At 34.4% G+C, this 22,514-nt stretch overlaps 1 protein-coding gene across 8 annotated transcripts in view; it reads right to left on the bottom strand.

The window, feature by feature from the left end:
• Nucleotides 1–22,514, bottom strand: part of NEBL (nebulette) — a 182,281-nt gene that overhangs the window by 69,975 nt on the left and 89,792 nt on the right. For 4 of the 8 annotated variants that reach the window (XM_081971688.1, XM_081971689.1, XM_081971691.1 and 1 more), the window contains exons 4-7: nucleotides 21,182–21,288; nucleotides 20,100–20,158; nucleotides 3,071–3,142; nucleotides 31–135 (exon numbers count right to left, since the gene is read on the bottom strand). The exons of 2 other annotated variants lie outside the window; for them this stretch is intronic. In XM_081971688.1, coding sequence (XP_081827814.1) covers nucleotides 31–135; nucleotides 3,071–3,142; nucleotides 20,100–20,129 — 207 coding nt within the window. In that variant the 5' untranslated portion in view covers nucleotides 20,130–20,158; nucleotides 21,182–21,288. Of the gene's footprint in view, nucleotides 1–30; nucleotides 136–3,070; nucleotides 3,143–3,226; nucleotides 3,649–20,099; nucleotides 20,159–21,181; nucleotides 21,289–22,514 lie in introns of those variants that run through there. 2 more of the 8 variants (XM_081971693.1, XM_081971690.1) reach the window with 2 other exon arrangements.

The raw sequence follows: 22,514 nt of genomic DNA, 5'->3' as shown, positions 1-22,514 counted from the left end.
CAAACGAAGATTGGAAATGTTCTGCCTTACATCAGAAATAAAAGCAGATATATTTTTCATATGTGTCAGCTGTAGCGTATCAGGCACATGTGTCCATCTGCCTTTTGATTTTTCATATTCTTCTTTATAGCGGACCTAAAGAGGATTTTTAAAAAGTGGGTTAAAAGAGGGAATAGAGAATAAAAGGAATTTTTATTTTGACAGGACCTAAAAAGAAAAAAGGAATATAATCTTGATTAATAATTCCTGATTAAAATGAAAGAAGAATGCTTAATATGATTTAATTTTAACTTTAAAAATGTACATAACTACAAGACCACACAAGTTTAGAACAGCTAACAGATTTTAAATGACAGGAAAGCTCACATAGACAGACACTGTGAAATATTCATAATTATGGCCATTTTATCTGTGTCAGTGAAGCATTTCAGAGGAATTGCTGTAAGGGGATTACCCTAATATTAAATCATGCATATGATTACTGTAATATGTCCCTTGATAGGAGGATATCTGACTTCATGGGATTCTCTTTCTTTGTTCCTATTTCTTATTTCCTATTAACAAACTGAAAATCACAATTCTAGAATAAATATATGATTTGTATCAAATAGAGCAGTGCACTAACAGAGGGAATATTTATTATATTGCATTAATCTTCCACTGCAATTGAAACATATTTAAAGCCACTAGGTGCTAGTGCAATGCTAGCTGAGTGTGGACTGCTAGCATTTCTCTTTCTTCAATGTAAGAAATAAATCCTCACTCAAACTTTCTGCTTTCTTTGAAGTACCGCCTGCAGCAGGTGACAGGAGGGCTCAAATTGGAAGACTATATTGCAACACTACAACTCAAGCCTCACCCTTTCGATATATGCATTAGCGTGTTGTTTATACATACACAAGAGGTGAAGCTTGTGCTACCACACAGCTTTCATCGTTTTGACATAAGTAGCAAGATCCTGCAAATGTGACATTTGTCCTTGAGGTACAATGCATTAGTATTACTATTCAATGACAATATATTAATTGTAGTGCTCTCAGGGTGGGGGAAGAAAACCAAGGCATATTTTAAATTCACATCTAGATTAACGGTGAACTTTAAAGAAACATATTTTGCCCTGTGGCTTAAATCTACCTCATTCAGAGAATAAGAGGCAAAGCTTGAGCCAGTGCTAAAAAAAAGAGAGGGTAAGCAAGGACATCTTAACATTTTTGTGACCACCACTTAGATTGTGCTGGCTGAAATCCAACAGAGCTCCATTAAGCCAGAGCAAAGAGCTTTGGAAAAATCAATGGCCTATGGGCAGAAAGCTCTTCATGAAAAGTGATTATTTGTTTCATATTATCCATACTAGTCCTGACAAGCTTGCATTTCTTTTTAAGCAATAAAGGCAAGAACAACAATCACTATCCTACCAGGCTCACTAAAGTACAGAATTATTTGAAGCAATTGCCATTTAAATTAATGGAACATTTAAAAGGAGAAGGAAGAAAGTACAAGCATTAAGTTGCTTTTAGTACATTTTTATCAAGAAAAGTTGGCATTATTGTTCCTCTATTACCATTAGCAGCCCTGCAATTCAGATTAAAGATTATAATTCAGATTATGTCTACCGAAGCACAGTAATGCCACATTGATGTGTTACAATGTCACACTTGCAAGCTCTGTCTTTTCATAGCTGTGATACAACATTGTACAACTATTTTATCACTTGTCACCCTTGCTTCCCTCCTGCATGCATGTAAAGGTAGTCCTCAAGTCCGCAAGTCATTATGCGACCAGACCCAAGTTTATGACCATTTTACCATGGTTGTTAAGTGAATCCAGTTTCCCCAACTGACTTTGCTTATTGGAAGCAAGTTGGGAAGGTCACAAATCACATGACCTCAAGAACGTGGTAAATGTGAGCCACTTGTCAAGCACCAAATTGCAAATACATGACCCACAAGGATTGTGTAATAGTTACAACTTCAAACCAACATTAAACGAATGATCATAAATCAAGGATTACTTGTACAGCTCTGGCTCTAGCTAAGTGAGGGTCACAAAGCTGGAGTCGATATAAATCAATTCTCTTTCTTACAAAGATAAATTACAAACAGCTCAAAATAGCAAAAAGCCAAAGCAATATGGCAGAAACCAAACATAAGAGTACCTGGCAATGATACTTTATAATTTGCTAAAGCGTTCCCAATTAATCAAGTAACAACAATAAAACATAAGAAAATTAAACTAAAATTAAGCAGGTTAGACAAAAAATTGAAGGAATGCATTCATCTCTTAATTCTGCAATATTCATTAAAGGAAAATTATGAAAGAATTTGAATTATTTTAAAACTTATCCAAATAGTTTACTAAAACTGACAGGAACAAAGGTTCTCTTGACTATGTCTAAATTAAATACATCAAATGTAAGATTACAATACAACAATGACAATTTAAAATTTTATATTTTTTTAAAATGATATAATCAGGAAAAACAATTAAATTAAAAATACAACTGGCCAAAAGGAGATAACTGCAAAGATCTAGAAATCAGAATTCTTAAAATACCTAAGAATATTTTACATATCTTCCTCTTCAGCCAAAAAGATCCCAAAATAATTATATGCCAATATATTTTGAATAATCCTTTATTAGGATAGGATAGGATAGGATAGGATAGGATAGGATAGGATAGGATAGGATAGGATAGGGCAGGGTAGGGCAGGGTAGGGTAGGATCATGGGAAAGGGAAAGGAAAAGGTTAAAAGGATATGTCCAATTCCACAATATTAGGGAATAATACATTCAAAGTATACATACCTTGTTGCATATGTAAAAGGTTGCTAAATTGGCATGTGTAAGAACACTAACATGCCTATCATTCCTGTCACATTTTTTCATTTTGCTTTTCTGAATTTATAATTTTCATTGATGAATAAATAAAATAAAATACATTTTCAGTATCAATTTTGTTCATTTCTTCTTAGAGCAACAAATATATTTGAAGCAATGTTTACATATCTAAATATCAGCAGGGTAGAAATGTTATATAATGAATTAAACTACCACGGAAAAACTTACTTACATTACTTATTATCTCTGTGCACTTTTTTGCAAGTTCCATGTTTTTATCATCAATGACGGGTTTAAGGAACACCTATGTGGAAAGCATTTCCAAAAGTGAGTACAAATCGTAAAATAAATCTTTTCACACTTCACAAAATAGATTACAGCCACCTACTGTTGCATCCTCCTCTTCTTCATCCTCCACCATTTCCTCATTTTCGTTCTTTGTAGATTCCTGAAAAGTCATTCTGATTTTTTGTTCTTTTAGAAAGATGGAAAGGTTCAGTAATAAAGCAGTTTATACTCTGCACCATTTGAATTCCGTGTGTCACTCTGGTGTCATGGCCAGCTTCATCTCACTGAGGGTTTCTTCCTTATTTAGGCACTACTTGAAAGTCTTATCTGAACAATGTAGCATGAAGTGAAAAGCATCAGATGATGTCCTTCGGGCAAACATTGTTGAGAAACATCCTTTCCTAGTTTGATGCCCTTGAAATTTATTGACTCATGAACTGCACTTCCCATAATTCCAAATAAGCAGAGCCAAAGGTCATATTTGGCATGACATAGGGAGTGACCTCTTTAAAACAAAAAATATTTTTTGCAATTAGTTTAAATGTCTGAAGATCTGCTTAATGAAATATGAGCTATATAAATTACGAAACTTATTAACATGAATAAAAATGAATTATTAAAATAAGATGGTTCACAAATCTTTGGCAATTTGCTGAAGTTGGTATAGGTGATCCTTGACCACAAAAAAGTGAGCCCAAAATGCTAAGCAAAACAGTTGTTAAGTGAATCTTGCCCCATTTTACAACAGTTTTTGCTACGGCTGTTAAGTGACTGACTGCAGTTGTTATATTAGTAACACGGTTGTTAAGAGAATATGGCTTCTCCATCGACTTTGATTGTCAGAAGGTCATAAAAGATGATCCCATAAACCTGAGACACCGCAACCGTTATAAATATGAGTCAGTTGCCAAGCGTCTGAATTTTGATCACATGACCATCGGGATGCTGCAATGATTGTAAATGTAAAAAACAGTCATAAGTCACTTTTATCAATGATGTTGTAACTATATGAACTGCTGTAAGTCAAGGACTACTGATAGTCAGAGCTAAATCATTAGCAAAGTCTATTAACGATCTGTAAACTTCTTTTCCATTACAGAAAAGAGTTGCAAATATGTAAACAAGTATTACTGTACAAATATTTCTACACGTTTCAAAAAACTTGAATTGTTCCGTATCAATTGTATTCAATTATTGTAGCAAAAGTTTCTTTACATCATGACTAATTTTCCTGTGAACATATAACTTAAAGAACTAGGGATATCATGATAGTAGTGTTCCAATATCTCAGGAGTTGCCACAAAGAAGAGGGGATCAAGCTATTCTCCAAAGCACCTGAAGGCAGGAAAAGAAGCAATGGCTGGAAACTAATCAAGGAGAAAAGAATTCTAGAACTAAGAAGAAATTTCCTGACAGAACAATTAACGAATGGAGCAACTTGCTTCCAAAAGTTGTGAATTTTCCAACACTGGAAGTTTTAAGAAGAGTTTGGACAACCATTTGTCTGAAATGATATAGAGTTTCCTGCCTGAGCGGGGGTTGGACTAGAAGACCTCCAAGGTCCCTTTCAATTCTGTTATTCTATTCTATCCTATCCTATTCATTTTTAATTAAGTTAATTCGTTAATCTTAGCAAGCAAAGTGATTCTATAAAAGGATACCTAGAATCTTCTTAAATATATTAAAATAATTCATAGAATGCAAGTTTTTCGGAGTAATTTTGGTTCTGGAACTAGGACATCTATTGAAAATTCTAGTGTATTCTGCACTGTTACCAAAAGTAAAATATCAACTCCACTACTCTCTCTCATGAAACTGCTTAAGTCTGCTTATATTTCTTTGAGATTGGCCTTCAGAATGAAGACATTATTCCAGAAAAGATTCAGTATATGTTAGTGTTTAACAGGGCATTAACTTCTTTCCATCCATCTCATCTCATGATAAATTCAGCAGTTTGCATGTTCATGTGTTAGTCATTACATTAATTCATGGAAGCAGTGGATCTTGTTGAAGTAAATGATATACAATGAACTGAAAAATGTAATAACTAGCAAGAATTAGGCAAGAATTTAGGCTCCCTACTAGGAATAATACTCAATAAGGAAACATGGTTACCTTGACAACTGGGACAAGATGATAAATATGGCTCTTTTTTTCAGCCTCCTGAAAAACATAATCTTATCTACGCCTTGTCAAATATCTATTTTATAATGTCCATATGACATACCAGAACACAACACTGCTGCAACTCTACCATACAGTTAAGATATTGAACGATTTAAACTATTAGATGTTGGCAAAAAAAATGTGCTTGCCTAGAAACTATTTGTTTAGCTTTTGTTTTTCATCTCCCACTTACCATGTTTTGTTTTGAAAGTCCTTAATCAAAATGCATGAAACATTAGATTTCACAGCTGACAAACATCTGTTCAGGAACATATTTGCTGTTAGCTTAAGATATTATAAACAGTATATTAAGATAATATAAAAAGTATTCTGAGCATATTTTTTTTCTGAAAACGGTGCTCCAAAATTCCTAAAAAGATTAAAGCTAAGGGGAATTTATCCCTCTCCCCATTTGTTTTTAATGGACCATTTTTCTTTCAGACTTTTATTCCAAAGTCTCATGAAACTTTATAGCAGGGATGTGTAGCTGAGGAATTTTCAGTATAAGGGGTTTAAAATGGTTGGCACTCGCTCTGAAGTTCAAAGAAGTGTTAGAATTATAAGGACACATCTATTACTAGTTTGCATAATTAAAACTGAAAGAAAGGTTTAAATTAGATTTAAAAATTTATATTCAAAGAATTTTGGATATAATATATATATATAATGCTTAAACAATGGGAAAACCTGTGGACAAAGGGTTTTAAATTTATATTACATTGTAATTTAAAATCATGTAATGTTTAACATCCAATAAATTGTCAAAAATATATAAATTACATAAAATTCAAATGTATGTTGGAAATGTAAATGAAAAGAAGGACCTTTTACCATCTTTGGTGGACTTGTGATAAAGCAATATTGGGGTAAGATTCATAATTTTATACAGAAGATTCTTAAAGTAAATGACCAGAGACTTTCATTTCAATCTTAATGGACTTCAAAGAACTTGAAAAAAATCTGGAATGTTGCTATTATATATGTTGATTGAAGTAATAATGCTTTCTGCACAATGATGGAAAGTTACTTTAATACCCACAATGAATGGCTGGAAAAAGTAATGGAACTTGCACAGATGGCTACATTAACTGCTTTAATCAGAGAAAAGAACTTTCGAACTTTGTTTCTATTTGGAAACTACTGCTAGTTTTTGTACTTGAGTTAGGGAAAAAATGAAACTTGGATTTTGCTGATTAGATAAGTTTGTTGTTATGGCTAGAACATATTAAGCATGTGAGGGTAAAAAGTTGAGACTGTAATGTTAACATTTTATTCTCCTATGCTAAAAAAAAGTTGGAAGCAGATGCTTTTCTTTCTTTTTTACCCTATCCTTTGCGCTGCAATAGTGCTTGATATTTTGTCCAGCAAACAAAATAAGACCTAAATAGAATTTGGTGGGAAGTAGTGCTTCCTATGCTTCTTAAATCCTAGTGGACAACCATTTAAATATGAGCCAGCAATGTGCAGCAACTGCCAAAAAAGCCAACACAGTTCTAGGCTGCATAAACTGAGGGATAGCATCAAGATCACGTGAAGTGTTAATACCACTTTATAATGCCTTGGTAAGGCCACACTTGGAATACTGCATTCAGTTTTGGTCGCCACAATGTAGAAAAGATGTGGAGACTCTAGAAAGAGTATAGAGAAGAGCAACAAAGATGATTAGGGGACTGGAGACTAAAACATATGAAGAACGGTTGCAGGAACTGGGTATGTCTAGTTTAATAGAAAGAAGGACTAGGGGAGACATGATAGCAGTGTTCCAATATCTCAGGGGTTGCCACAAAGAAGAGGGAGTCAAACTATTTTCCAAGGCACCTGAGGGTAGAACAAGAAGCAATGGGTGGAAACTAATCAAGGAGAGAAGCAACTTAAAACTGAGGAGAAACTTCCTGACAGTTAGAACAATTAATCAGTGGAACAGCTTGCCTCCAGAAGTTGTGAATGCCCCAACACTGGAAGTCTTTAAGAAGATGTTGGATAGCCATTTGTCTGAAACGGTATAGGGTTTCCTGCCTAGGCAGGGGGTTGGACTAGAAGACCTTCAATGTCCCTTCCAACTCTGCTATTGTATTGTATTGTATTGTAAAACTTATTTAACAATGAAAATTGAATTTAAAGTTTGAAAACAGTTTCATATGTGTATCCAGTTCCTATCTTTAAGCTGAAGGTAAAAAAAATGGGGAAATTTCTAGTACTATAATATAATGGAATCTGAAACCCTATAATAAATAATTATTTATGGCATGGACAAAATGTATAATGAATCATATTTGAGCTACTAAACCCAGTGCTAAAAGCAAAAAAAAAGTTTTTAAAAGCAATAATAAAACTTCCCTGAAAATAAGGCCACACACTTATTTTGGGGGGTCAGAAGAAAATAAGACCCTGTCTTATTTTCGGGGAAACACGGTAGTAAGCAGCATTATTCTTTAAAGTGTAATTATCTCAATTCTTAACGAACTATAATAATTGTAGTGCTAGAAATGCATTATTTAGCATTAAAATGTATAGGATTCTCTAAGCTAGAACAGAAAAACCAAAAATATTCCCACAAATCTGTCAAAAAAGAACAATATTACATTTACCTTTCAAAATATAAAAATCAAGTAGAATAGATTTAATCATGGTAAACTGGGAGAAGCTTTGAAGGGGTAGATGAGAAGTTCAGAAGAGGAAAAAAAACTAACCTCAGTAACAGACTTTTTTGATTACTATGAATTGAATGAATAGGAGAACAAAAGCCTAGCATGAATATAAAGTTATTATGGCAGGATTAAAAATAATGGGAAACAGATTAAAAATATAGCAATCCAAAATAAACTACAAACTGAAAAGATAAGTAGAATAAAAAAAATTCAAACCAAAAGTTTATTTATTAATGTTTAGATATTCATATTGTCACCAGAAAGTTAATTTCCAGGAAGGCTAAGGACATAACTGGGATGAGTTCTTAGAGTTTTATAACTATGATGATCTCATAGCTTGCTTTTCAGTTTAAAAAAAATTAATGCAGTGGCTGCTTGAATATGTAATACCAAGCTTTGTGGATTTTTCTAGACCAAAAAGAGAGTTTTAAGTGTCAGCACAAGCCTGAAGATAATAACCTGTAAATCAAAATGGCAGGGTCTTTGCCAGGGGACAGAAAAGGGAAATGTCAAATCTTATTTCTTCATAGCTTTTTCAAGGTGAAACTTTATTTTATTTCCTAACATTTAAATCTAGCATTCATTAATCTTGCTTCTCTGAATTAGCCACCAAGCAATTCCGTATTTAATGTTCCCTCACTGAAACTAGAAACTCAGGTTACAAATTATTTGAGAACAAAACAATTTGGATTTTTTCTTATAACCCATCTTCCATTTTTTAAATTTAATTAATGTTCATACTCTGGTTTTAAGGGAACAATGTTATTTTCAATATTAAACCTCTTTGTATTTCACCAAATATAGAAAAAAATATAAACCCTCTTGAATTCCTGTCTTTTTAAAAACTCTTTCACACATAAATATTATATCCAGAATGTTCTCATGAATACTTTTATAAGGTTCTTTAGGTCTTTGGGTTAACTTGTATTTTAAAAAAATTATATTCTCCATTCAGTATTCCAATATAAGTCTACAGAAGCAAAATTAATAATATAATCTTGTGGCACTTATTATGATATGAGTATACATTCATTAGAACCAGCATTTTTAGATATATACTTATTTTTATGATGCAGTTTTATTGAAATATTTCAGGGCAGTAAAGCAGGGAACAAGGAAAGAGCCAAGTTCCAATTCATAATCTAAATCTAATTTATGTAATACATAAAGAACTAGGCTGGATTTCTACTAGTCAAGGAAACAGATGCGGCAAGATAATAAGCGATAGAGAAAATTGCATGTCCTAAGCTAATCTGTACCACTTCTTCAGTATAGTAGAAGAGAACCATTCCATTGCCAGTGTTCAAAGAAGTCCTATTATGAAAGCAAGAAGTTTCTGTATGTAGATGTGGGGAATTCTATATATGCAAGGTCATCTATACATACATTTGTCATGATATTATCTGCTTTAGTAATGACTCTCCAAATCTCAGATATAGGCTTTCGATCAGGGGTGGGTTTCAGCCGATACGGACCAGTACGGCTGTATCGGATGGTGAAATTTAGCATGCTTTCCCATACCCGTTGGTCAGGAGACCCCATACTGGAATGCTCCCTCCTCTCATTCGCTCCTTCACTCGCCCCGCCCATCCTCACCATCTGCTGAAAAGTTCTCAGAAGAAGAACCAGAAGAAGAAAGAACTGGTAAGTGGCTGGGGTGGGGTTGGGGAGGATGTTGGAGAAGAGGGAAGAAGTAGAGGGGCTGCTAGGAGTGTGTGTGTGTGTGTGTGTGTGTGTGCGTGCGTGCGCACAGGCTGTGGGTTTTAAAAAATGTCTGAGTGAATTCAGGAAGAGGGAAGAGGCAGAGGGGCTGGAAGATACTATAGGAACACACGCTTCCAGCCCCTCTGCCTCTTCCCTCTTTCTGGATTCACTCAGATGTTTTTAAAACCCACAGTCTGTGCACAGCACACACTCTTCCACTCTTTTAAAAACATCTGAGTGAATCCAGGAAGAGGGAAGAGGCAGAGAGCCTGGAAATGTGTGAGTGTGTGTGTGTGTGTGTGCGCGCGCGTGTGTGTGTGCACAGACTGTGAGTTTTAAAAATGTCTGAGTGAATCCAGAAAGAGGGAAGAGGCAGAGGGGCTGGAAGAGTATGTGCTGTGCACAGGCTGTGAGTTTTAAAAACGTCTGAGTGAATCCAGGAAGAGGCAGAGGGGCTGGAAGAGTGCGTGTTGTGCACAGGCTGTGAGTCTTAAAAACAGGAAAGATTCTGGAAAAGATAATCAAGCAACGAATTAGCGAACAAATACAAGCAAACAAAGTAATAGCCAAAAGCCAACATGGGTTTGTCAAAAACAGATCATGCCAGACTAATCTTATTACATTCTTTGACAAAGTGACAAAATTAGTGGACCAGAGGAATGCCGACAATATAGTTTGCTTGGACTTCAGTAAGGCATTTGATAAGGTAGACCATAACCTACTACTAGATAAAGTAGAAGAATGTGGGTTGGACAGCATCACCACCAGATGGATTCGTAACTGGCTGACCAACCGCACTCAACATGTAGTCCTCAATGGAACTGCATCTACATGGAGGGAGGTATGCAGTGAAGTACCCCAAGGTTCTGTTTTGGGCCCAGTACTCTTCAACATCTTCATCAATGATTTGGATGAGGGAATAAATGGGGAACTCATCAAATTTGCAGATGACACCAAGCTGGCAGGAATAGCCAACACTCCAGAAGATAGGCTTAAGATGCAGAAAGATCTTGACAAACTTGAACATTGGGCACTATCTAATAAAATGAAATTCAATGGTGAAAAGAGTAAGGTTCTACATTTAGGCAACAAAAAAAATGACAGGTACAGTATAGGTGATACCTTGCTCAGTAGTACTAATTGTGAAAGGGATCTTGGAATCTTAGTGGGCAACCATTTAAATATGAGCCAGCAGTGTGCAGCAGCTGCCAAAAAAGCCAACACAGTTCTAGGCTGCATCAACAGAGGGATAGAATCAAGATCACGTGAAGTGTTAATACCACTTTATAATGCTTTAGTAAGGCCAGACTTGGAATACTGCATTCAGTTTTGGTCACCACGATGAAGAAAAGATGTGGAGACTCTAGAAAGAGTGCAGAGAAGAGCAACAAAGATGATTAGGGGACTGGAGACTAAAACATATGAAGAACGGTTGCAGGAACTTGATATTTCTAGTTTAATAGAAAGAAGGACTAGGGGAGACATGATAGCAGTGTTCCAATATCTCAGAGGTTGCCACAAAGAAGAGGGAGTCAAACTATTTTCCAAGGCACCTGAGGGTAGAACAAGAAGCAATGGGTGGAAACTAATCAAGGAGAGAAGCAACTTAGAACTGAGGAGAAACTTCCTGACAGTTAGAACAATTAATCAGTGGAACAGCTTGCCTCCAGAAGTTGTGAATGCCCCAACACTGGAAGTCTTTAAGATGTTGGATAGCTATTTGTCTGAAATGGTATAAGGTTTCTTGCCTAGGCAGAGGGTTGGACTAGAAAACCTCCAAGGTCCCTTCAAACTCTGCTATTGTATTGTATCTGAGTGAATCCAGGAAGAGGGAAGAGGCAGAGGGGCTGGAAGTATGTGCGTGTGCACAGGCTGTGAGTTTTAAAGATGTCTGAGTGAATCCAGGAAGAGAGAAGAGGCAGAAGGGCTGGAATGTATGCGTGTGCACAGGCTGTGAGTCTTAAAAACGTCTGAATGAATCCAGGAAGAAGGAAGAGGCAGAGGCGCTGGAAGTGTGTGTGTAAGGTGATGTTGAAGACCAGCAAGGTCTATATTTCCTCCGTAAGTAGCTGTTTTATTGTTTTGTGTACTTATTTTATTCTTATTTAAATAGTAAGTGCACAAAATAATAAATTTGCTTTTTTATATCTTCTTTTTGTAGGTCATTCTTTGGGGCAAAGAATTCAGTGACATCGACTTGGCCAATCCCACACAGTCACCAAACTGCCAAGCTACTCCCACCCGGTCACATAACTGCCAAGCCACTCCCACCCAGTCACATGACCACCAAGCCACTCCCACAAAACAGGCCACACCTACAGAATAGGTTCTAAAAAAAATTGAAACCCACCACTGCTTTCCATTGACAACTACCTGCCTTTTTAATGAGAAACATCTGTGATTGTACTTCACATAGAAATCTTGTCCTCCATGTAAAAGATTTGATTAAGACTTTATAATAATTCAAAATGATTTAAAACATGTTAGAAAGCCTTATGAAACACACTGCACAATTTCAAAATACAGTAATTCTGTATTATTTCCATAAGGCGCACAAGACCCCAATTACAGATCCTAAGCTGTATTTTTGGGAAGGCATAATTATCTTTCTTTAAGCACACAAAATTAAAGTCATCTCTGCTTCATAACCTAGCCTAAAGCAATAGAGCATCTCAGTGTATGATATCATGAAATGCATATATCATCCGAATAACGATAGGGGTAATGGCTGCTTCGGTATTGTTTGAAGATTCATGCTAGCCTTTCCACTCACTTCTTGACTCTGTCTATCATATAACAGAGAAATATGTTTGAGTTGAAGATATATTATAGTTGTCATTAGATTAAAATGCAGTACATTTGCTTTACTAGGAAGCTACTGTTCTTAAAAACAAATTACTTTCCATTTTTTTTGCAGCTCTTTGGCAATACCAGTGTTTGCCATATTCTTGGAGTACCTTATGATCCTGAAATTACTCATATAATTTTTGTAAAGTAGTTTTTGTTTTGTTACAATTTCTGGGAGGGATGGGGGGGGGGATTCCCGGTATAATGTACAGCGTAATATACTGTTTACAATGTTACAAAAATGTGATCATCAATCTGAAAATCTGTTTGTATCACTTATATTTATCATATATTACATGTTCATTGAAATATATATTATGGCTTTAGAGACATGGCTTTATTATGGCTGTATTAAAATCTGGAAAGCCTGAATCATAATCCAGGAATTATTTACTTTGTCAAGCTTTTAACTGTTAATTTTCAAATTGGGACAAATTATGAAAACAAATTTCATCTAGGCTATAATATAAGGGAAATTTGTTATAAAAGTTCATAATGCATATTTTAATAAATATATAAATATAATTGAGCTTAAATGGACACCAGAGGATGGTAGAGGATAGGAAGGCCTGGAGGAACGTTGTCTATGGGGCCATGATGGGTCAGACACGACTTTGTAACTAACAACAATAACAATAAATATGTATATATTATTTAAATATATACTATTAAATATTTACAAAGGGCCCTGAAAATGTGATCTTTGGGGATCTAATTAGGAAAGCTGTATGATTACTGTGTTTAGTTAGATGTTTTTATCCCTCAATCTTGCTCTTATTTATTTTTTAAGAGCTTGGGTTTTTAAGAGTTTGTGCCTATCTCACTGCATGTGACTGCTCAGAGTCACCTCTGAGCTAGGCAGTCATGTAAATTTGTTAAATAAATGAATAAATGAATAATATATATTTATAGATGGTTCATAACCCTGTCACTAATCATCAAGACATCTTTAAGAAGATGTTGGATAGCCATTTGCCTGAAACGGTATAGGGTTTCCTGCCTAGGCAGGGGGTTGGACTAGAAGGCCTCCAAGGTCCCTTCCAACCCTACTATTGTATTGTAAGACAGAAAAAGCATATAAACACAAATATTGGAAATGCCATAACAAGTTTGAACATTTGAACATTTGAACATATGTATTGGCAATGAAAAAAAACCTCAGAAATACTAGAAACAAACTGATCAAAATATTTTTTTAAAAACCCTATTGAAACTGAAGTCACAGATATTTTATTAGATATAATTCAGGAAATCATATATTAATAAATTAGAAAATTAATAAATGAAACATATTACAATTTATTATATTGGCAACAATGCTGTAAAAGAGAAACCTTGCTGACAACATTAGATTGGGAAAGTAGAATTGATGAACGTGCTACAATGAAAATTGACAGCATCTATCTGTAATGGAATTTTGCAATCAGATTCAAGCAGCACATTGCACAGAAAGACAAACTTAGACACCTGGAATATGATTTCTAGGATTTAAATAGAAAATAGCAACAACCTTTAATGTTCAATATAAGGTATAGATATACAAATAAAAGGGAAAAGTAGATTATGTGTCCAAAAATATTTTCATAATATTTTAATCAATATTCAGTATCTGTTTTTCTTTTTCTCTTTTGTATTTCACTCTTTCAACAATAAAAAATGTTTTTTTTTAAAAAAAAGAAGGGATAGAACATCTAATTTTCAGTTCCTGCAGCTGAATATAACATTTTTCAGTGTTACTGTTCTATTGAATAGATAATTAACTGGGCAACAGATGTCCAACTCATCCTAGAATAATTTATTTTCCCCTCCTGCTGTGGCTGTCATTTGTTCCATGTCACTAATAAATTTCTTTTCTTTTAACTAATATGAAGTACCTCCAGGTATCAATTAAAATCACTTTAAAATAATTATCACAGCAAAATTTACACATAAGAAAATATATTTGAGTGCAAATATTCCTCAACATACAATCACAAATGGTTGTGATTTGATTGCTAAGTGATAAGGTCATAAAGCAAGATGTTTGCCAAGCACTAATCTCAACCCAAGTCAGGGCAGATTTGGTCCCTTCCAGCTCTGAACCTAGGGTAAAGTCCTTTCACCTACCTATTCCCCCCACAATCACCTGATCTGCTCCCGGGCAAAATTTAAAGCCACCGCCCCACCGCTGCCTGGATAAGCCGCCTGCCTCATCTGCTTCCTGGCTGATGCCCCAGACAAAGCTGCCTAGAGAAGCCTGCCATTTGCTCCTGAGACACCACACAGGTAAGCACTGGTTAGAGATGGCTAGGGTCTTCAAATGTGGCAGCTGTAAAACTTGTGGACTTTACCAGTAAGTTCCAGAAATCCTGGGGTAACATGACTGGCGGAGGAATTCTGGGAGTTGAAGTCCACAGGTCTTAAAGCTGTCAGCACTTGTAATGGGTTTGTCTTATTGGTTTAAGATTTAAGGCTTATTGCCTGTTTGCAGGTTGGGGTTGGGGTTAAGGCTAAGGCATATTATTTAGGGGGAGGGTGTAATGATCTAATGTGTGTGTATGAATGTGGTTTCAGCTACAGTGCACTGTATTGTTATAAATGACACATTATTGTTCTTTCTTGTAGAATGTCAAAGCCAAAAAGGCAGGCATATACAATCTCTTTCAAGCTGGAAGTCTTGAAATATGCTGAGGAACATGGAAACAGAGCAGCAGAGAAACATTTTGGACCACCTCCAAATGAAAAGATGATAAGAGAGTGGAAGAAACAGGTGGATAAGCTGCAAAAGGTAAAAGATAAAAGCAAGCACAACTTTCGTGGGCTTCCTGTAAAGTGGCCACAGTTAGAGGAGGAAATGAGAGACTGGATCCCAGGTCACCGGAAAAGTGGCTTCGCAGTCACCACAAAAATGGTGATGTACGAAGCCAAACGCATTGCTACATGGAAAGACATTCAGGATTTTAGTGGAATATGGCCTTGCTATGCGCACCAAAACTAGAATTGCGCAAAGAATGCCAAAGGAGTATGAGGCTAAGATTCTGTCTTTTCATACTTTTGTGGTAGATTCCAGGAGGAGAAATAATTTTGAGATTGGCCAGATCGGGGTTAAGTCCCACTAATTTTTGATGTGCCATCAAACAGGACTGTTGATGGTGCCAAAAATATAACTGTAAAAACTACAGAACATGAGAAGACACATTGCACAGTTGTGCTGTCCTGCTGTGCAGATGGCACCAAATTGGAACCAATGTTAAAAGGAAAATCTTCCCAAAAGAAGTGATTCCCAGAGGGCTTCTGAAAAAAACAGCTTTATTAGTCCTTGACCAGTTTAGAGCACATATTACTGACAACACTAAGAAAAGATTCAAAGACTGCTCTTTCTCCTGACACTTGAAAGTCTTTCAATAAGAATTAGAAAAATTTGGAGATAAGAGGAACTAAAATTAAAAAAGAGGAGTATAAAATCCAGGCCTTTGCAGATGATTTGGTATTTATTATAGAAGACCCACTAGAAACAGCTTAATGCGAGAATTAGGAAAATATGGAGATGTTAAAGATTAATAGAGAAAAGACTAAAATGATAACTAAAATTTTGAAGGAAGAGCAAAATAAAGAATTAGAAAGAATAATAGGACTGCAAGTGACAAAGAAAGTTAAATATCTTGGAATATGGCTAACTGTAAAGTGCTCAATTATAAAAGAAAATAATTATACAAAATTAGTGCAACAAATAATTAATTAATTAATAATTTATTAAATTTCTAGACCACCCCCTCTCCCCGGAGGGGAAAAGATCTAGAATTATGGGGGAAACTACAACTATCATTATTATGGAAAATAGCAACGATAAAAATGAATGTACTACCAAGAATATTATACTTATTTCAAACAATCCCCATAAAATTAGGGAAATCTTTTTTTACCGAATTGATTAAGATTATATTAAAATTTATATGGCAAGGAAGAAAGCCAGGATAAAGTTGAAATGACAGGATGACAGAAGCAGAGGTGATATGGGACTCCCTGACTGGGAGCTTTATTACAAAGCAGCAGCACTAACATGGATCAGGGATTGGATAAATTTAAAAAATAAAAGAATACTAACATTAGAGGGTCACGATTTGCAAACGGGATGGCATTTTTTCCTAAGGGAAGAGGGTAAAAAGAAACAAAAATACTTTCACAGACACTATATTAGAGATGCACTGATACAGGTCTGAAATAAAATTAGAGAAAAACATTACATGAAAATAGCGACATGGCTTTCCACTATGGAAGCCATGACACATCCCAATACACTAGATCTATCAAAAATGGTTAGATGTAGTGAAATTTTAGACAGCCAACGGAATTTGAAAACAAATCAAGAATTAAAGGAGCAAAATATAAATATAGATTGGTGGCCATATCTCCAACTACAATCAAGATACAAAAAAGATGTAAAAGAATATGGAATATACACAGAATTACAACAAATAGGTAAAATTTTAATTGGCCCAGAAAATAAACTCATAATGAAAATTTACAAATATTTATTAGAAGTAACATTAGAAGAAGAAAAAGTTAAAGGTTGCATGATAGTATGGGCCAAAAACTTTGGTTACAACATAGATCTAGTGGATTGGGAAAGAATTTGGAACACAAATTATAAACTAACACAATCAGCAGCACTTAAAGAAAATATGTACAAAATGTTTTAACATTGGCATTTACCACCAACAAGATTGGCTAAAATGTACCCAAACATGAAGCCAACCTGCTGGAAGTGTAAAAAAGTACAAGGGACTTTTTATCACATATGGTGGACCTGCCCGGAAACACAAAAATATTGGACAAAAATCTGGAAATGGGTGTAGGAAATTACAGGAGAACAGATAAAATACAAACCCGAAATTTTTCTGCTGGGAATAATCAAAGGGAAATATACAAAGACAATTAAATACATATTAACACATCTGCTAACTACAGCTAGAATAGCATTTGCCCAATGCTGGAAACAAAATAATGCCCCCCTCGGACGAATTAGTGATAAAAAAAAACTTTGGATTGTGCAGAGATGGATAAATTAACACTGCAATTAAAAGATAAAGAAGAGTCGGAATATTATGAAATTTGGAACAATTGGTACAAATGGCTGCAAAACAAAAAAATTAATTAAGCCAAAAAACAATATATATAAATATATATAGAACTGTGTATAAAGGTTTGTAAATATAGAAGCAAAATGTTATATACATGTACAGATATGATGATATAACAATGTTGATATAATGACTGTTATGTGTTGTAGAAGGGAAAAAATAAATAAAACCTGCTAAAAAAAAAGATTCAAAGAAGTGAAGACCAATCTAGCTGTAATTCCTGGGGGGTCTTATCAGCCAGTTACAATCTCTTGATGTTTCCATCAACAAGTCATTCAAAGTTTACATGCGAGAAGAGTGGAACAAATGGATGGCTGCTAGTAATCATGCTCTGATACCCTCTGGATTAATGAGGATCACTCAAGTTTGTGAATGGGTGAAAACCTCATGGAACTCAGTGAAGGATGAAACTGTTACACAATCCTTCAAAAAATGTGGCATTAGCAATGCCATAGATGGAACTGAAGATGATATCATTTATGAAGGTAGCGAAGAAGAAAGTGATTGTGAGCAACTTAGCTTCCTAAACTCTGACACCAGCGACGATGATGAGTTCTTGGGGTTTCCAGAAAATTAGAGGAGTGCTTGAACCTTCAAGTCTCTCCTCTTTTGTTAATGGCAGTGATGATAGTTCTTAATACCGCTGTTGACTTTACAGGATTGTAAAAAGTATACATTGTTGTAAAAAGTATACATTGTTGTAAAAAGTATACATGGTTGTAAAAAGTATACATGATTGTAAAAATTCTGCTATAATGGCATTTTATTAAATAATATATTACTACACCATTTAGTTCAGAATACTTTTTTCCTTGTATTTCTCCTCTAAAATCTAGGTGTGTCTTATACTCCAGTGTGTCTTATACTCTGAAAAATACGGTAAATGTTTACACAGCCAAGTTGTTCCATAAGAAATTTAAATTCAGAAAAAATCAACCATACTGTAATGGGAAAATATTTTTTAAAAGTATATTGCTCTATTCCCACCAGCACCTGAGTAGAAAATGGGAGAGTGCTTTATTATTATTATTATTATTATTATTATTATTATTATTATTATTATTATTATTATTATTATTATTTTACGCACAAAGCCATTGGATAATTCTGGGCCAGTCTTAGTCCTAAGGAGAAAACAAAAGCAAACCATTCTGACAATGTTGGGTAGAAAACCACACCTAGCATCTAGACTGACTTAACACACCAAGTTTTATAAGCATTTGTTCATTAAATTATCAACTTTTCTAAATGTTTTTAAAAGTAACTTTTGACAGAATACATATTTTATTTCCAAAATTCAAGTTCTGGATCTTAAGTTTAAATAATATTAAGAATGCTAAGAGCTAGATCTGTGCCACAAATCCAGGAGAAGCTTTAGCTGAGCACAATACTGTCTACATTTCGCAAGCATAATTTGTTCAACAAGTGAATTTCATATTCACTGGAAGAGAAGTACAGTCAACAAATGTAGAAGTGGTAAATGAAGGAAGCTGGGCTATATTAGGAGTAAGGACAATTTAAGGCAACTCTTTGTATTTCAATCAGTTTTTATTTTAAACATTAAGAATAAGTTAATTCTTAATCTTAAGAATACAGAACTATTGACACACCTGGCTCAATTTTTCAAGAAATCCAGTTAACAGAAATATAGAGCTCTCCAAAAAGGGGGGGGGGGCTCTTCAAATCGAACTGAATTTGACTGTAAGTCAAAGATTAACTTATTACACTGTGAAATGAACTTAGGGAGGAAGTGAGGGAGGTTTTCAAAAGAAAATCATCATTTTTCTTGATTTCACTTCATCTTAGGCTTCAACAGGAATATAGCTGAGTACATAAAATACACAAAAGAGAGTGCTAATCTGTCTGGAAAGTGCCTAATAGAAAGACTAAAGAGGCTTTTTGATAGTTCTGTTTCACAGATGAAAATCTCTGAGGGTAAGAGTAGATTGATTGCATCTTTGTTGTTAGTGTAGATATGCCTCAATCAACTTATCTCTAATATTTGAATACCAAGACTGCAAAAAATACAATTTCTTTACAAAAAGACAGAAACTCTCCATTTTAAGTTATTTTGATGTAGTAGATTTTTATTAGCCTCAATTCTCCTTTAAAGAAACTCACTTTTCTCTTTAGCTACATTTTTGTTGATTTAATGTACATGGCATTGTATTACATTACATCTTGCATCAGCCTTAAATCTGACTACTGTCATGATGATGAAAGAATTCAGTCCTCCTTCAAAAATGAGTCAGGAATCAAGAGAGCACTGGGTTAATAAATAAATGAACGAACAAAAACAGGCCCAGTCAAATTCTATTTGAAGTAGAATGACAAGATATCAAATATTATTCATCTCTATTTCAATGTTTTAACCCAACAGATATGCTTTTCTAGTCACTAGGCAAATGATGAATCATAAAAATGCAATAAATAACTTCAAGGTTAAGGCAAACATAACTAATCAGTAGCTGATGAAAAATAATTTTACCCTCTTTATCCTTGTCTGCTCTTGTTCCATTACTGTATGTTCCTCAAATATTTTATGACCTTGGAGAGGGAAAAAAAGGGGGGTAACAATAATTAATAAGTAGGTCAGAAATAATTCAGTCTGCAAATAAAGACTTCTTAAGCAAAGAAATATTTTGCAAACATCACCTCTTTTCTTTTTTTCTTTTAAAATTGATTTAGCAAAAATTCTAATAGATCAATGACCACAGAAATTTTAAGCAAGTAATATACAGTAACCTTTTTTCATTTTGACTACCTTGACAAGTGGCAGAGAAAGCAATCCCTATTTACTTTAGTCCCTGTTCAAATGCAAACATTTTCCTTTCTTTTCAAAGTAAACCTCTATGAATGTTATTTGATTGGCATTACTAGCTAAAAAAATATACTTCAAGAATTATTAATAAAAATAGCTGAAACATACAGGTGTAAGCAAGTGAACAGGCCTATCACTTATATTTTGTAATATTAATTTTTCAGTTAATATTTTTACATCATTCTACTAGAGCAGGGATCCCCTACCTGTGAGCCATGGCCCACTACCAGGATGTGGCTTAGTGGTATGGTCAAGCGGTGTGAGTGGTGGGCCACCACGCGCATGCACTGGCACTCACAGCCCCACTCACTTGAGCAGCAGGCACCACTGCTCACAACCCCAGTTATACAGGCAGAGAGTACCGACACTCACAGCCCCACTCACATGAGTGGTAGCCGTGCGTACCTGCACCTCACACAAAACCATCCCCTTTCCTACCTCCCACCCCACATCAGACCACCAACTGAGAAAGGTTGGAGAACGCTTTATTATAGGGAGAGATACAGGTTAGACTTAATTAATTAGTTAATTTGCCAATTAAAATATTGAATGAGAAATGTAAAAAAAGGGTCTTGAACTAGTCCATGCAACTGGACTTGAAAATATTCATAAAATATTTTCAGGGATATTAAAATATTAAAATAGTATATACAGTAAAAGTATATACAGTAAATATAGTTAATACAGTATATTAAGTTTCTGAACTGCATTTCGTGATAACTTTTATCATTGTCAAGGAGAAAACTCACCTCAATAAGTGCAGAATGACAATATTTTCTGTTTGGTTGAGTTATTTCCTCCAATCAGAACATTTAAGCAAACCACTGGCTTCTTTAATGATTCTTGGCTAATAGCACTACATGGTATCAAACCAACAGAATTATGAAATAGTCATGAAAACACTTATATGAAAATACCATCACATGTTTTTTTTAAATATAATTTAAAATCTCTTACTGGGGTTAAAAATGAATTATGTCATAAATTTGGTTTCATGCTGTATTTAAAATATAATTATATCCATTTTCTCACACTACTTTTCACTTTCAGTGCTCATTATAACCTTTTTTATATATAAAAAAAAAGCTAAACAGTGAATTATTTTTATTGTGAAAATATCCAGCATAGCAAAATTTATAAATAACAAGGAAAAAATAGTTTCTGATTATAAATAAAAGTGTAGTTTGCTGTATTCTTGAATGAACATCATAGGCAGACTCCTTGAAAGCCAAAGCAATGTACTCTCCAAGAAAAAATAATAATATTTTGACCTGAAATATTGAAAACACAATAATTTATGAGCATTTTAAACTACACTACACAAATTGGAAAATGCACAGGCAATTTAAAATGTTCATTCAACTATGAAAAGTGAACTAAAATGTCCAAAACTGGTCATTAAGAAAAGCAGTTAATTTATTTAATACTCTTAAAGCAATCCATACAAAACATTGAGTTTTTTACCATGATGATAATAGAACTCTATCAAGTCTTTGATCCTGCTGCTAGGAATTTCTTCCTCAAATGACCATACGCCTACTGAATTCCAGAGCCATTCCTTTACCTAGTTATAAAATTATATATTTGATACTCAGGTTTTGCTGATCTTTTAATGGCAAACTTCCATCTTGATATATTATTATTCTGTAACCTTTTCTCAAATTTCCTCAGTATTTTTAATAGCAAAAGACTTTAGTGCAAATGTAACATTTTACAATTATTAATCATTGTTAATGCAGTATCTGTAAATTATTGTACAATGCACCAAACAAAAAGTTTTGAAGACCTTTGAAAATAAAGCTGTTCTTAAATCCAGCAGTATAGTTTTAAATGTTGCTAATAGCATATTGCTCCTCACATATCTTTGTTTTTTTCAGAAAATTTTATTGGTTTTTTAAAACATTTATAAGGAAAAGGTTAGGTGGAATGGTATACAAATTTTGGCAGTTGCAAGTATGGCAGACGCCCCCTCCCTCCAAACTCATAAGATACATCTGTGTATAAAACATTAATACAAAATCGTATAAAATCAGCATATTAATTCTATAAAAAAATTTCAATCAACTTATCTATTATAATATA

The sequence above is a fragment of the Natrix helvetica genome, assembly GCF_964273705.1.
Source record: "Natrix helvetica genome assembly, chromosome: Z".
NCBI lineage: Eukaryota > Metazoa > Chordata > Lepidosauria > Squamata > Natricidae > Natrix > Natrix helvetica.
The sequence above is the reverse complement of the archived record's forward strand: the minus strand, read 5'-3'. Positions and strand labels throughout refer to the sequence as shown.